The sequence below is a fragment of the Sander lucioperca genome, chromosome 24, assembly GCF_008315115.2.
Source record: "Sander lucioperca isolate FBNREF2018 chromosome 24, SLUC_FBN_1.2, whole genome shotgun sequence".
Classification (NCBI taxonomy): Eukaryota; Metazoa; Chordata; class Actinopteri; order Perciformes; family Percidae; genus Sander; species Sander lucioperca.
The window spans coordinates 390,244-406,590 of record NC_050196.1 but is presented as its reverse complement, the minus strand read 5'-3'; the positions used below and the strand labels follow the sequence as shown (position 1 = coordinate 406,590).

The 16,347-nt window shown below is 41.0% G+C and overlaps 1 protein-coding gene across 8 annotated transcripts in view; it reads right to left on the bottom strand.

Moving 5' to 3' along the window:
* The window catches only part of stat1a (signal transducer and activator of transcription 1a), a 33,101-nt gene extending 16,811 nt beyond the window's left edge, over positions 1 to 16,290 (bottom strand). For 4 of the 8 annotated variants that reach the window (XM_031304780.2, XM_031304788.2, XM_031304784.2 and 1 more), the window contains exons 1-10: positions 13,719 to 13,846; positions 12,410 to 12,554; positions 11,076 to 11,171; positions 9,759 to 9,845; positions 8,146 to 8,224; positions 7,898 to 7,989; positions 4,296 to 4,447; positions 2,330 to 2,488; positions 896 to 988; positions 43 to 102 (exon numbers count right to left, since the gene is read on the bottom strand). In XM_031304780.2, coding sequence (XP_031160640.1) covers positions 43 to 102; positions 896 to 988; positions 2,330 to 2,488; positions 4,296 to 4,447; positions 7,898 to 7,989; positions 8,146 to 8,224; positions 9,759 to 9,845; positions 11,076 to 11,171; positions 12,410 to 12,554; positions 13,719 to 13,846 — 1,091 coding nt within the window. Of the gene's footprint in view, positions 1 to 42; positions 103 to 895; positions 989 to 2,329; positions 2,489 to 4,295; positions 4,448 to 7,897; positions 7,990 to 8,145; positions 8,225 to 9,758; positions 9,846 to 11,075; positions 11,172 to 12,409; positions 12,555 to 13,718; positions 13,850 to 16,161 lie in introns of those variants that run through there. The other 4 variants (XM_031304781.1, XM_031304790.1, XM_031304787.2 and 1 more) reach the window with 3 other exon arrangements.
* Positions 16,291 to 16,347: the final 57 nt, after the last annotated feature.

Below are 16,347 nucleotides of genomic sequence, written 5' to 3'. Positions count from 1 at the left end.
CAGCTTTCAGCAGGCTACATGAAGTCTTTGAACGCAGCTTACTTATCAAACACGGCCTTGACCCTGAGCTGGTAGTTGAACTCCTGCAGCTTCACCAGGAACCTGAAACAAAAGCGAGATATTCAACTGAAACGGGACGCTTGGTCGAAGACGGAGGGGAGGAGAGAGGAAGAGGGAGGGGGAGGAGGAAGAGGATTTGCATTGATTTTGTCGTTGCACTTAAGTTCTTTCAGTTATTTTGCATAATAGACCGACAAAATGACTAACAAACCACAGGCGTAATTAATAACTAACTATAGTGGAATGTAACTAAGTACATTTACTCCAGTACTGTGCTTAAGTCCAAATGTTGAGGTACTTGTACTTTACTTGAGTCTTTTTCTTTTCATGCCACTTTCTACTTCTACTCTGCTACATTTCAGAGAGAAATAATGTCCTTTTTCCTCGACTACATTCATCTGACAGCTTTAGTTACTAGTTACTTTACACGTTAAGATTCCTGCACACAGAACACATGTAGTTTATAAAATCTGATGTTTGATTCTAAAGTAAACTAGCCAACAATATAACGGCCTACAAGTCCAGCTGAAATGATCAGACCATTAAACACAACTGGTTGGATCCTTTACTCTTTCTAAAATGGGACGGAAGTTCTGCATCGAGTACTTTTACTTTTAATACTTTTTCCTGATGATACTTACATACTTTTACTGAAGTAACATTTTCAATGAAGGACTTTTACTTGTAACAGGGTATTTTTAGAGAGTGGTATAAATACTTTTACTTAAGTAAAGGATCGGAGTACTTCTTCCACCGCTGGTAATTTATAATATGAATAAATTATAGTCCATTGTCAGCAGCAGTCAAATAAGATAGAAGTTTTTTCGTTTCTTACCGAAGCTTGACTGTGAACTGGACGCCTGTTTTCAGCACCAGGGGTCTCTGTGGGTGGGTGGGCATGCAGGGCTGCCTCTCTACAACCAGAGAGCTACACACACAGACACACACACACACACACAGTAAGATGAGATATGAGATACAATTCTACAATAGACTTGTATAGCGTTTTCTCCTCGTCAATTCTGTCTGCTAGCAAACAGAAAAATGCCTAAAAGCTGCTGTGTGGTGATAGAACCTACATCTTTAAAAGCTGCCAACCCGAAAAACTGAGCTTTTATGAAGACCGAAGTGGTTACAGACGTGAGGAATCAGCCGAGAGAATAGGGAGACACTAAGCTAACGATATGTCCGACGTTACGTGTGTTAGCTTAACTTACCGACACGTAGTTAGCCTAAAACTAACATTTGGATATTTGACTTGGTAACAAAATGTTTTAGCTTAACTTACAGACATATAGTTAGCCTAAAACTGGTATTTGGATATTTTGACTTGGTAACAAAATGTTTTAGCTTAACTTACAGACATATAGTTAGCCTAAAACTAACATTTGGATATTTGACTTGGTAACAAAATGCTTTAGCTTAACTTACAGACATATAGTTAGCCTAAAACTAACATTTAGATATTTGACTTGGTAACAACATGCTTTAGCTTATCTTACAGACATATAGTTAGCCTAAAACTAACATTTGGATATTTGACTTGGCAACAAAATGCTTTAGCTTAACTTACAGACACATAGTTAGCCTAAAACTGACATTTGGATATTTGACTTGGTAACAACATGCTTTAGCTTAACTTACAGACATATAGTCATTTGGATATTTGAGTTGGAAACATAATGCTTTGCTGCAAACGTGACGTCAGGCATAACGTTAGCTTAGCGTCTTCCCATTCTTCCTGCTGATTCCTCACGTCTGTATCCACTTTCGTCTTCATAAAGGTTTTTCTTTATCTACTGGGCAGTTGACTTTATTGTAAAAACTTCTTCTTTTAGCGAGGCGATGTATTCTGTCCCAGTGGATTCAGGAGAAGCCTCCCTCAGTTACACAATGGTACCGAGAAAGTTTTTCCTATGGAACATCTCAGCGCTATTTCAAAGGGTAACAAGAATGAATTTTTAAAATCATATATGGCAACCCCTTCTCAATTACCTTCCTAGTGATCTTGTTGATCTATTGCAGAAAGGGCTTCCGCACCTTGCCTTCACAAATAAGTCCTAGATTGTTTAACTTTTTCCTTTGACATTACTCTAATGCAAAAAAAACATATATGATATGATCCTAATGTGTGTTGATGTAACATGTACAATGTACATTATCACTCTGAGCTGTCTGGTTCTTTGTTTGTTAATGTGAAAATGCATCAAATGTTATGAAAAGTAATATAAAAGCTCAGTTGTGACTTGTGTTTTATGAGGGTCCTCACTTGGAGAGGAGGTTCTTGAGGAGGTCCAGGGCTCGGGACTCCAGGTAATCTTTTTGCTTCGTGATGGGGTCGTTGTCGTAGGTGAACTTCTGCTCCAGCTCCTGCAGCTTCTTGTGGTGCTGACGGACCTGCTGGAGACTCTCTGCTACGGCCGTGAACCTGCAGGAGGACGACGAGGAATGAAGGAGAAGAAAAAGGGACGAATGCAAGAAGGATGAGAAAGGAGATGGGTGAGGGAAGGAGGCCTTTAAGGCAATGATCACACTTGCTATCTTTTTTGACAAGAAAAAGTTGCATTTGTAATAAAAAAAAAAAGAAGCTGGCAGCGTTTTGGCTCTCAAAAAAGCTTGATGTGGGGCATTTTCTATTTTTAGAAAAGCTTAACTTTTTTCAACAGGGAGCTCCTTACGTTTACTCGCCTTGAGTTGGCACCTAAATCCTGGTTGCTGCTGCTGCCGTGGTACTGCTTGACGCCCTGCTGTGCCCTACTACGCCCTGCTATGCAATACTACGCCCTGCAACGCCTGAACTGCTACAACTATTATTTCTAGTCATAGTTCCACTATCTTTATTGTTACTATAACTTCCACGGTTCATCGTTCCAACTGCTATAATTATGAATCATATTTTTCTATGTATATCTGTATCAGTGACAGATGCCGCCCACCAAAAGCCTGGGTCTGTCCGAGGTATCTGCCTAAAAGGAAGTTTTTCCTCGTCACTAAATGCTTGCCTGTGGGGAATTGTTGGGTCTTGGACAATTATAGAGTGTGGTCTAGACCTACTCTATCTGTAAAGTGTCTTGAGATAACTCTTGTTATGATTTGATACTATAACTTAAATTGAATTGAAATGAACTTCAAAATGACGCTTTGATCTGCAGAAGTTGCGGTTTCTTTGTTTAACCGCAATTATTCAATCAGGTTTGTTTTTGTTAATGATTAACGATTTGTGTTTTACTGATGAGGATGAATGTTCTATTGTCAATTTTAACACAATGTTTTATGATAATAAAGATGCGCGGTTCACTTCATAGCTTTGTACTTGTGTTTTTACATTATCTGGGTCACATAACAGTGATATATAACCAAAAGATGTACATCCTGGGATTCATTCAAAACTTAAATAAAAAAAAATAAATAAATAAAAAATCTTTTAAAATGTGACTGAAAGAGACAATTATATCGTTAATCGCAATTATTTCCGAAATTATTAACTGTACAGAAACATTTGGTGCCGGGGGAAAAAGCAGCAGCCTGCGGCGAAACGACAGACGTACAAAGTACAAAAAAAAATACATTTCACTCCAAATGGAGCTTTCTCTCCCACAGACAGCACATTTTCTCAACTGCTTAAAAACGGCTCGCCCACATTCCTGCTTGAAATTCCTCAATTAGTGATGTCACAGATTGAGAAAGCAAGCCAAGTTTTTTTTTTTGTGCTGCCCATGGGCGCTGCCTGAGCAAGCACAGCCCACTCAGGGGCCGGTTTGAATCTGGCTGACCAACCGCAACAGAGCGGGCCAGCTGACAAATCAGGGCAAACTGGGCTTTTCAGGAAGGCGGAGCCAAGAGCTCAGACAGAGTGTTTCAGGCAGAGGAGCTGCAACAATGGGCAGTATGAGAAACATAATATGTTTTTTGAACATCAAAGCATGTAAACCTATTCTAGAAGACCCCAAGAGTACAAATACGACGCTGAAAAAAGGAGCATAAAAGTGTCTGACAACATTATCGATCTCCCGAGGTGACTTCTTGTCTGAAGACAGCAGTGTGTGGAGTGTAACGTGAGTCAGGGGAAAGGAGTTCTGGTAGATGTTGTTTCGGAGTAGGCTACAGAAATGATAGGTGCGTGTTATCTAAAAGATAGAAGAAAGAGACCCCAACAGTACAAAAATGATGCTGAAAAGAAGTATAATAGGGGCTCTTTAAAACACTTAAGGCTGTTGGACCACAGGAAGCCTCACCAGTTCTGCAGCTGGTCCACGCAGGCGTTGGGCGGGCCTCCGATACAGGCGATCTGCTGCCGCTGCTTCCACTCCGGCAGCTCTTCGGAAATCAGGTCTGACAGTAAAGCCTGAGCGACGTTCAGGAGGTCAGACAGCTGGGTCACCACGTCCTGAGAAACGGGAGAGAAAACATTTTGGCTAAAAACAAAAAAATACCTTGAATGCACCATAAGGCTTAACTTCAAGTTAACACACCATTGTCCCATCTGTGTTGTTTTTCCGACGGCAGGCAGTGGCCGTATAGTGCAGCTAGTTTGTGTCTTTAGCTGCAGACTGTTCTACGTCCCGGTGTTGGTATCCTCTACAGTGAAATACAGTCACACTTTACAACGTTTAGCTGTCAGCATACACGGTTAAAATGCTGACAGCCAGCGTTACTAGCTACCGGTAGGTTAACGTTACCTGTCCGTCAAGTGTAAAGTTATGTTAACTAGCATCACACGCAGCGATATTTCTGTTGTCTCGTCCCTTTGGGATCATCAGAGAGCAGTGCAGGTATTTCAGTGGCACTGAAATCTGCGTTGCTATTCGGTCCGGCAGATACTGGTCGTTTCACTTTTTTCGATTCTCATTTTTAATGATGTGTTTTTTTTGGTTTTTTTTTGGGGCATTTTCCCTTTATTGATAGTGGATAGACTGGAAAGGAGGAGAGAGATGGGGGATGACACGCAGCAAAGGGCAGCGGGTCGGATTCGAACCTGCGCCGCTGCAGGACTCAGCCAACATGGGGCGAACGCTCTTACTGGGTGAGCTAGAGGCCACCCCGTGTTTTTTCTTTTAATATATTCTGTAGCAGCATCGTTGGAGGATGCCTGAGAGCAAAGAGTTTCACTGCCAACAACTGCTCCTCTTTACACGTGACAAGTTAACACTTGAATCATCATGTTTCAAATATCCCAAAACAGGTATCCAAAATCCAAAATATACACAATGCCCGTGGAAAGCACATAAATGTATAAATAAAATGTTTTATTATTAACTTATTAAATATAAAATTATATTTTTTTTCGTTTCTATATCAGGAGGCCAGGAGGAGAGGACATTTTTTTTTAGAAAACTATCTGAGTAAATAGACCAAATAGATAATTTATATAATCCAATGTTTGTTTTCCATCCCATCAATCATCCTGAGAACTCAAAAAGTATCGTACTGTCTTCTGTTAAAGTTAAAGGCGCCCTGTGGAATAACACTGATATGATGATTATATTATGCTAATACACTGCATATATCTATATTATTCTTACTACTTTTATAATGTCACTGCTACTACATTGCACATATCTGTACATGTTGTTCATACACTGTTCATATTACATAGCCATATTTATTCTGCTCTTATAACACTCCAATATATTTCTTGTCCTGCCTGTCTACACTTGAATATCACATTGCACTTTTCTGGTTGGACGCAAACTGCATTTCATTGTCTTTGTACTTATACTCCGCACAAAGACAATAAAGTTGAATCTAATTTAATATTAACAGTGAAAAAAATAAAAATACTTTTGTTTTCGCTCCCGTTTTTCACGAGTTGAAAGTGCAAAGATTTATATTTAAATAAAAGTCTGCTAAGTCACTACTTATCGCCAAAAGAGGTTACGCAATGGGGGATTGAGCCTATGTGCAAAATTTATATACAGTATTTTCAGTATTACGAACTGATTGTCTGCCACAGCCAAGTTAACCAACTACTTCCACTGTCGCTGTTTGCAGACTCATGAAATCAGAACACGGTAGCACACAGTATGATGGAAAAGGCCAATTACTGCCTGACTTGTTCATTAAAACCATATTAGTTTGTTTTGTTGCCCCGAGTATTCTGGGACCTGTAACCGCATTTGTCACGCGGTGTTGCCAAATCACCCAGGACTGAAATCTTAAGGATTGCAATCTATTAAATTAAAGATAAAAGAGAGATAAAACTGCCAATTTTAGAGTGGCCTTTTATTGCCTTTTGTGTGCATAGTAAAGAGGGCTACGTTTATATTTTAGTTTAACGTAACTGCGTCAATGTTCGGACACACAATTCGCAGCTATTGGCCATATCCGGACACATCTGGTCTGATGCCGTTTCCGGTCTTTTCCGCAGTGCTTTTCCCGAGCGATCGCCCCCAAAGTGCAAATAGAATAAATGTATAAACATAGAAGAATCTACGTGTGAATTTTCATATATGTACATGGATCTTTACGTGTCTAATTAATGTACGAAAGTGACTTTGATGAGAGAAAGCTGTAAGAACAAAAGAAAAAAACCAGCAGCGATAGGCGGGTCCGAATATGGGCAAGGGTAGCGCACGGCTAATTCACCAGTGTTCGCTTCTCACCTTTCTAACGATATACCATTAGAAGGGTAAGAAGCTATACTTTAGTTTGATACCAATAAATTAACTGTAAACATTATAAGATGATTTTATTTGGAATTGAGTAGATATTTTGATAGAACGTTAGCCAAAAATTGTCCCGAGTGTGGACACAGTTCCGTTAGTGTACATTCAGACGTGGGTGTAAATTTCATCTAACATTTCTTAAGAGTAATTATTGAAGTGGACACAAATAAGAAGCAAACATTTTATTTGGATATGTGTAGTTGTGGAACTCCAGTAAAGAAGGCTGGCAAAGCTATTTTATTCACTTTAAACAGCGGATGAAGTGACTCTTTTCTCTGGAACAGATGATGCTGAACTGAGAACTGAGCCTCCTAGCTAGCAAGCTAACTAACTAACTAACTAACTAGCCAGCCAGCCAGCCATTCGATTAGTAAAATGTAACAATGTAACGTTTCATTCACGCACTCTTGTCACGGCTTAGAAAAGCACAGCGACCTCGCCAGACTACTGGCAACTTTCTTCGGCTCATTTTCTGTAACCAGTGTGTGACATGAAAGCATGGTGCGTGGAATTAGCAAGCTAGCTAACTAACTATCCGAAAAGCTAACAAACAAGCTAAGTAACGTCATAACTGCTAACATAGCGGACTCATGGAAAAATACATCATTTTTCTCTCATGACGAATTTAGTAATGACTCTGCATCATCTATATTAGCGGAAATAATCACTTTATCTGATGTTTAAAGTGAACAAAACAGCCTTGCCGGACTACTTACTGACGCGAAACGAGGCAGTGGACCGAACCAATGTGAGGCAAAGGAGGAGGGATCTCAAAATGTTTCCAAACTTCAAAACGCCTTTTTGGCCCTGTTTGCGTTTGAATTGTTTTACTACTTGCACAATTATATGAAGTGCATATTATTAACAATACACAGCATAGTTTATTTGATATTTTTAGGAGGGGGGGGGGGGACAACAACCAGAGCCAGCCCTAACCAATTTGGAGCCCTAGGCAATATTTCATCCGTTTTTGTTGTTTTTTCAAAGTTTTTGTCTTTTTTTTTGGACGCTTTTGTGCTTTTTTCATAATTTTTTTGTGTCACTTTTTAGACGTTTTATATCTTTTCGACATTTTAGTCACTATTTTCATCATTTCTGTCGTCATTTTTCAAGGTTTTGTCACAAAGTCCTGGATTCTATTTTCATGGCTCGACACGTGTCTGTCTGCTCACCTGTCGTTTGGCTTTCAGTTCGAAGCACATCCTCCCAACCGTCATCTTCTCTTTCTCCAGCTCCTTTGGCGTCATGCTGTTCATTTCATTCTCTACAGAAACATGAATCAAAAATCAGAGTTTGGCTGCACAAACTAAAACAGACACGGAATAATACGAACGAATGGCATTTCCCTATGTACACACCTGATATGATTCTTCCCCCAATTTGTGACTTCTCGTCGATCTAACGACGAGATTTTTCTCACCTCTGTTCTTCAGTGTGTTGACTTTAAAGTCGTACTCGTCCTGCAGATCTTCTAGGTTCTTAATGTTCTGATCCGCCACCTAAAAAAAGACGAAAAAGATTTGAAATTTTAGCAGTTGATGAAGAATAAGAAAAGCCTTGTTAAAGGGTAATTTTGGTTGGGTTTTTTTTAACCTGGTTTGGTTTGGTTTCACACCTGGAAAAATCCAAGCGTACCAAAATGCGTCATTACAAATCACGCACGAACGCCCACTCCTCTTATTGGTCAGATGTGTCTGGGGGCGGGAGCAAGAAAGTAAATACAGGAAGAAGGTCCTGCGTTCTGTGACTAGTGCATATTTCTTGCATCTCCATGGTCAAGCCAGCTTATTTCATTAAAACAATCAGACATTGTTTGGCGAGAGACGTTACTACGTCTGTTCTGGTCACCGAGACCTCGTTCTGCTCTGCCGCCGTCCGTCTCAAATTTTAGCGGCAGCTGGTTTGACCACGGAGATGCGGGTGACGGACGGCGAGCTTGACCGCAGTCCGTTTCTGTGATAGAAACACTGCAAGCTGCTGCATCGCAGATTGCCAAACACACCTGACTACAGGAGACATCAGCTCAGACTCGCGGAGTATGTACTATAGTTGGTGCGGTTCAAGTACGGATCGCGTTCTCACCACAAACGAACCGCTCCAGAGTTTGACTGAAAGCGTACCAAGACCACCTCTTCAAGCAGGTCTCGGTACGCTTGTTTGGTCCGCTTTTGGTGCGCACCAGAGTTTGACTGCCGCGTTCTCACCTGCCCAGACGAACCGCACCAGCGGGGCAAACAAACTCTAGTTCGGTTCAACCGAACTAAACAAGGAAGGTGTGAAACCGCCCTAAGTGATCGATATGAACAACAATCTTTGAAATCGGTCCAGTATGGAGCGAGAACGCTGTAACCGGCAGCCGCGAACCGGGCTGCAATGTAATTATACACGGCAAATGCGCACTGTCAATTTACGTCCACTAAAAGTGCTTGTTTTGCCGCTGACAGGCTCAGATTATTATTCTAAGTGTCTGACAACATTATGGAAAGGATCCCTACAGAGATAGACCTTTTTGTTAAAGATTAAAATCCTATTTATTTAACACGAAACAGCCCCAAAATCGCCATCGCCAAACACACCAGACTCCATTTAAAAAAAAAACGGCGTTTGATAGTTTTATTTTGTTTAAAGTGTATTCTACGAGGATAAAATTTATGTTTATTTACATGGAGTCTGGTTTGTTTGGCGAGAGTGATTTAGGGACTTAATTCATTGACAAAAAGGTCTTTCCCTGTAGGGATCCTTTCCATAATGTCGTCAGACACTTTTGGTGGACAGAAATTGAAGGTGTGCAACTGCCCATTAATGTAACATTGCAGCCTGTTTCGCCGCTGTCTCGCCTAGAACTGGACCAATGTCAAAGACTCTTGTTCCCATCAGTCACTTAAGACACAAAAACGTGGACAAAATAGGGTCCAGGTAGGGAAAAAACAAAACAAACCAAGTTACCCTGTTAGCACATGAAAAGAATGAACAGACTCCTCATTTAGTCTTTACACTTCATGTTGCATCATTTACTATTCCATGTTGTTTCACCTGGACTCTGTCTTTTATCTCCTTCACTTTGTTGTCCAGCTTCTGTTTCTCCACCACCATGGCCGACACCATCCCCTCACCCTCCTGCTGCAGACACGAGGGTAAAACGTTATTTTTCAACTTAGTGGTGTTTACAGTTAGAGAATTTCCCTGAAAGAGCTGCTCCATTATTTATTCTTCATACACGTTGCGTTGCATTCTTGTCCGTGGAGGGATTTGACATTGTTGTGTGTTCTGCTGACCTGCCGTGCGCCGATTACAAGTGGCTGTGATTATTTCACTCGATATTATAAAATAAAGCCCAGTTCAGACCAAAGATTGGCGACAAGACCAGTCTGCAGCGTTCTGAAACCTGCCCGTTCACACCAACGCGACAAGACGAGCAACGACTCTTTGTACTTCCGGTCTAACTTCCGAGTTTGAGGCATTTGTTGTGGCTGGATATCACTTGTTGTGTCTACTGCAAATATGAATGTGGATAACATTAGTGGTAGTGAGATGCTCACTACAGTTCCGTCAATTCCAATTGTTTTCCGTACAATTTATCGCCTCAGATATAATTGCGATTCACAATATAATTGTCTCTTTCAGTACGATTTTAACTTTTTTTATTTATTTCTTACTTTCTCAAACAAACGACCGTTGTGATGTATGAATCCCAGAATACATCTTTTGGCTATATAACTATATAGTAGGGGTGGGATTAAAAAAATCAATACAGCACAGTATCGCGATATTTTCCGTGGCAATACTATATCGATACACTGGCACCAAGTATCAATCTTTTAATATATGAGTTATTGTGAGAACTTTGCTATTAGAATATGAAAATGCATTGCTTTTTCAGTTCACTCCCATTTTGGAGCAATACAATTGGAAAAAAACATAATAAATTGCAATATTGCAATATGTTTAAAATCGCAATAGTATCATATCGTCAACGTATTGTGATAATACCGTATTGTGGGGCCTCTGGTGATTCCCTCCCTTACTATATATGTGACCCAGATAATCAATTGGGGTTAAACAAAGAATTGGCGATTAGGTAGAAAAAAAGATTGCAACAAGACCATTATGTAATCATTTCCCATAGGAAATCAATGGAACGGCCAGCGCAAAGCGGTTTTGGCGCCAATCATGCTTTACGTTCCAAAACCAGCCTCTGGCCACTCGACCGGCTGAGTCGCAGCGACACCATTAGCTGTCTCGAGTCCAGCCGAGACGGAGCAGGTTTCCGACAGCTGCAACTTTTCCACCCCAAATCTTTGGTCTAAACTGGGCTTAAGAAGACACGAGTTCTGTAAAAAGATGTTTTACCTCGGTGCTCTTCGCACATTCCAGGATCTTCTGCTCCTCCTTCAGGTTCCTGGAGATGATCATGGCCATGTGGACTGGATCTTCCTGGAAGCGATCCTGCGGACACATTTAGAGTGGAACGGACAACTCAGTGTTTCCTCTATGTTGATTTTGTAGTGGCGGCCCGCCATGGCAGAATTTCTGCCGCCAACGGTATCAGCGCACCGCCGCTCCTTCAGCTGTTTATGAAAAGTCATAAAGTGGTAACTACACGACTCTGCAGAGCACGCTGTATTAACGTTACAGTTTTAAAACAGTTTTCGTGCATACCGCTCAAAACCAACATGAAAAACGTAGCCAGTAATGTTCACTCAGCGTTTTGTTTTGTTGTTAAACTGTGTGTAAAATGAGCGGTGACGGTTAAATCACTGGTTTCAGGTACCCTACGCTACCGTCTATTTGCTGGATGGTTTCAAGCTAACGGTCGGTAGCTAACATTAGCAGATAAGCCCGTTGACAGCGACGTTATTGTTCATATTTTGGGACAATGTTTCTGACCGTAGTAGTGGTCATAGTGACTGAAAGTGTGATGTGAGATGCTAAAGAGAAACTACACGCTGTTTTCAAGTAACGTTACTTTTTGACGTTCAACACGTTGACGTTTTCTTTATTTGAAAGTCCGGCCCCCGGAGTGTCTGCTCAGAAAAATTCGGACCCTGCTTTATAGATATAGTTTTCCCTTTTTTTGTGTGTTGCTATGCACTTATTGTGTTTTTATATTTTATGTGTATTGTTTTTTTTGGTTCGAATTCAAAATAAAGAAAGAAAGAGAGAAAGAAGGAGCACATTTCCACGATTATACAGAAAACTACAACTAACTACTAAAATAACAACTAACTAATAACTACTACCACTGCACAAAGGTTAAAGTCTCTGGTTGCAGCTGGGTTCGGACCTGCAGGCATAGGTGTAATTTGCGTAGGGGATTGGGGGGGTTACAACACCCCCCAATAATCAAAACCGGTCTTTTTTCCTACGTTTTTGTTCCTTTTTTTGGACGTTTCTGACGCTTATTCCGTCGATTTTTGCCGCTTTTTTAAAAGCGTTTTTGGTGCTAATTTGTTTTTTTTTTGACAATTTATTTTGACGTCTTTTTTTTTTTTAAGTTTTCGTTGCTTCTACTGAGTTTTTGTTGCTTTTTTCGAGGTTTTTATTGGACAATTGTTTTGAGGTTTTGGTTGCTTTTTTTGAGGGGGTTTCTTTCGACAGTTTTTTTCGTTTTTTCAATACAAGCAGACCTCCCTAGATAGTTGTAGATTTCCCCAACCCCCACCCGCCCAATGTTACGCCCTTGCCTGCAGGTTCCTCTTGATCTTGCGGATGTTGTGCTGCAGCAGGAAGTTGTTCTCCAGGGCGAAGCGGCTGTGTTGGTCGTCCAGCTGAGCCAGGAGGTCGTGGAAGCGAATGGTGGCAAGAGAGTCCTGAATCGCCACCGTGTCCCTGGGGAGGCAGAGAAAAACACAGGACTACTATTTAAAAAGGTAACTACGTTTTTGTTTTTCAACCAGGACCCTATTTTCATATGTCTGATTGGGAACAACAATCTTTGAGATTGGTCCAGGATTAGGCGAGAACAAACCAATTGCGCACCTTTAATTTACAAAATTGTGCTCGTTTTAGCCACCGACAGGCTCAGATTAATATCTAAGTGTCTGACCACATTATGGAAAGGATTTCTAAGGAGGTCTACCTTTCTGTTAAAGAGTAAGAGCCTTTTTTTTTTTTTTAAAACATAAAGACACCCGCTAAACCCACCAGACTCCATGTAAATAAACAGCCATTTTAGCATCGTAAAATACACTTGATTCAAAGTCGACAGAAACAAAACAAAACGACAAAAAGCCGCTTTGGGTCGTCTTTCTACTTTTCCAGCCATCACAGCTCTAGTTGTGGTTGAAATTAACACATAGTTTATCGATTTACGTGTGTAAATATGTTGGCTCTATACACGCTGAAAGTGTTGCTTATTTCAATGGAGTCTGGTGGGTTTGGCGCTAGCGACCTCAGAGCTGTTTCTTGTTTTAAAAAGTCAAAGTGGTCTAATCATCTCAGCTGGACTCGTAGGCCGTTATATTGTCGGCTAGTTTCATTTAGAATACAACATCAGATTTTATAAACTACATGTGTTCTGTGTGCAGGAATCTTAACGTGTAAAGTAACTAGTAACTAAAGCTGTAACAGATGAATGTAGTGGAGTAAAAAGTACAATATTTCTCTCTGAAATGTAGAAAGTGGCATGAAAAGAAAAGACTCAAGTAAAGTACAAGTACCTCAACATTTGTACTTAAGCACAGTACTGGAGGAAATGTACGTAGTTACATTCCACCACTGACTATATAGGGTGAGCAACCTTTACAGTCAAAAATAAACAAAAACAAATCTGTCTGGAGCCGCAAAAACTCATGTGAGCCTTCCAAATGTTTGGGGGTGTTATCCAGTTCTTAAAGGTCCCATGGCATAAAAAATTCACTTTATGAGGTTTTTTTAACATTAATATGAGTTCCCCCAGCCTGCCTATGGTCCCCCAGAGCCCTGGGTATCCTGCTCTGCCTTTGAGAAAACGAAAGCTCAGATGGGCCTGTCACTCGGCGTGCGCCTTCTTACCAGTCAATGCTCTCGATCCACTTGCTCAGGTACTGGCGGATGTCCATGGGGAACGAGTCGTCGTACAGCTGGTCCACCTGCTCCAGGTACTTGCAGTCCAGCATCTGGAGCTGGCACCATTGCGCCATCTTCTGGTGAACAAGAGCAGCTGCGTGAGGATTCAGAGCTCCGGTCTTTTAGGTTTGTTCATGCAAAAGAAAAACTAGAGCCTAACAGTGAAAAACACACCGGGCGCGTAAGCAGCGCGTAAGCAGCGCGTATAGCCGCGGAGCGCAGCTATTTTCATTTTCGGCGTCCATGTTATCCAATCTGTCCGGCCACACAGCCTGTGCGCTGGTGCAGCCTAAACGCGCTTCCCCCATTCAAAATGAATGGGAAGACCTGCGTTTTTGCCACACTGTCCAACGGGTGACACCGGCTGTGTGAATGAGGCCGTAAGTCTGATTTATGGTCCTGCAGAGGCTCCACACAGAGCTTTCGCCGTAGTCTACGGAACAGTGGTTCCTCTTTGTTGATTTTGTAGTGGCGGCCCGCCACGGCAAAATTTCTGCCGCCACGGTATCAGAAATAGGGCAGACGTGCAATGTAGTCGCCTTTTAAATGAACCTGCCGACATAATGCACCCCATTATTATTATTATTATTATTAATGCAATGTTGTTTGGACAGACCTGCCCCCACCGCTAAAAAAAAAATCCTAAAAGGCTGCGGAAGTTGCCTGAAGTTTATACTTGGGCGTTTGTGTGTGCGTCAATCTCTTTAAGAGAACAGCAGCTACTTATACCTATGAAAATAAAATGTTTACAATGTTCGATCAAATTATTTATCAAGAACTCTACATTTTTATCCTTAACATTTTTTTTTCCCCAACAGTCTCAATATCGCTTTCACAGAATACACAAGAGTTGTTATCCCAGTTGAATTTTACATGAAAGAAGTGATTAGAAGCATAGATATCATTTCCTATTTGAAATGTCACTTCTTTGGCTTTTGGTGGGATAGGATAGAGCTGGGCAATATATCGAGATGATATCGACATCGTGATATGAGACTAGATATCGTCTTAGATTTTGGATATCGTAATATCGTAATATACATAAGCCTGCTTTTAAAGGCTGCATTACAGTAAAGTGATGTAATTTTCTGAACTTACCAGACTGTTGTAACTATTCTATTACTATCTACTTAGTCATTATATCCACAACGCTGAAAAATCTCATTGTGTAAATATTTTGTGAAAGTGCCAATGGTCAACGCTACAATATCGTCGCGGTATCAATATCGAGGTATTTGGTCAAAAATATCGTGATATTTGATTTTCTTCATATCGCCCCGGCCCTAGGATAGGATAGGATAATGCTGCGTTCCAGATACAATTTTTAGCCCGTAAGTTACGACTTCAAGTCACGACTCACGACTTGGTGGCGTTCCAGGCAAAGTCACCACAAACTCCGTTAACCACCGGCGTCTGTACAGCATCAACAGGGGTCGCCATTGTTGTTCATGTGTGTGTGACGTCAAAAACTGTAACTGGGAGTACAACGATCTGGTACGAGTTCACGGGTAGTAATGCTGCGTTCCAGGCAACCCGTAACTCGTGTTTTCACAACCCTCTACCTGTGAAAGTGCCCTGGAACGGCAGTCAAACCCGTAACTTACTACTCACGAACTTGTACCAGATCGTTGTACTCCCAGTTACAGTTTTTGACGTCACACACACATAAACAACAATGTTTATGCTGTTGATGCTGTACAGAGGCCGGTGATTAACAGTGAGAAATAGAAATAAATAGACATAAATAGGCAACAATACACATACGACTGTGTACTACTACAGGTTATGTTTATTAAGTGAAGCCCACTGAGAACACATTAATGCAGCAACGATTATAACCCAATAATATAACACATACTATTCTGGAATGGTAAATTCTGCACAGAGTCCTTTTAATGTTTGTAATTTTAGTAGGCTATATTTTGATGCCAATACTTTTGTATTCTAACTCAACGTTACGGTTTCCATATCAACCTGGCAAAGGTGAGTGCATGAGAAGTCCATAGGTTTCGTTTTCCCAGACTGCTATCGCCCTTCATCCAGCCTCAGTCTATAAATATCCCACAGCAGAAATCTTCCCTGACCCACCAAACCTTGCTAGTTTTCCTTAACCAAAGTCCGTCCAGAAATGTAACTTTTTTTAAGGATTTCGTCTACATTTTCATAAATAACAGCGTCGTAGCTTAAACCATAACACTTAGTCTAAATGTGTATTATTCACTTGTAAATTCGGTGTAACACATGACATTAAATTACAACATCTGTTCAACTAACTTAACGTTAATCTATTTTGAAGTTCAGTTTGGCTCAACAGTATCTCAATATGAGAACACAGCGTATTTTTGGCAACATGTTGTCATTGCGCGAGGAAGTAAGTGATTAAACTTACCTTTTGCTTTGAAGAAACGTGTCCAATATGTGACAGAAATGTAACTTTATTCCTGAAAAGGTTTGTTTTAGTGTGTGCACCGAACGTGACAGGCTGCGGTCTGTTTCTGCTAGTGTGTAGCGTACGGAAACAGCGTCGGCCTATGACAGCATACGCTTCGTGAGATGTGCCCGCCCCTTTGCCCGC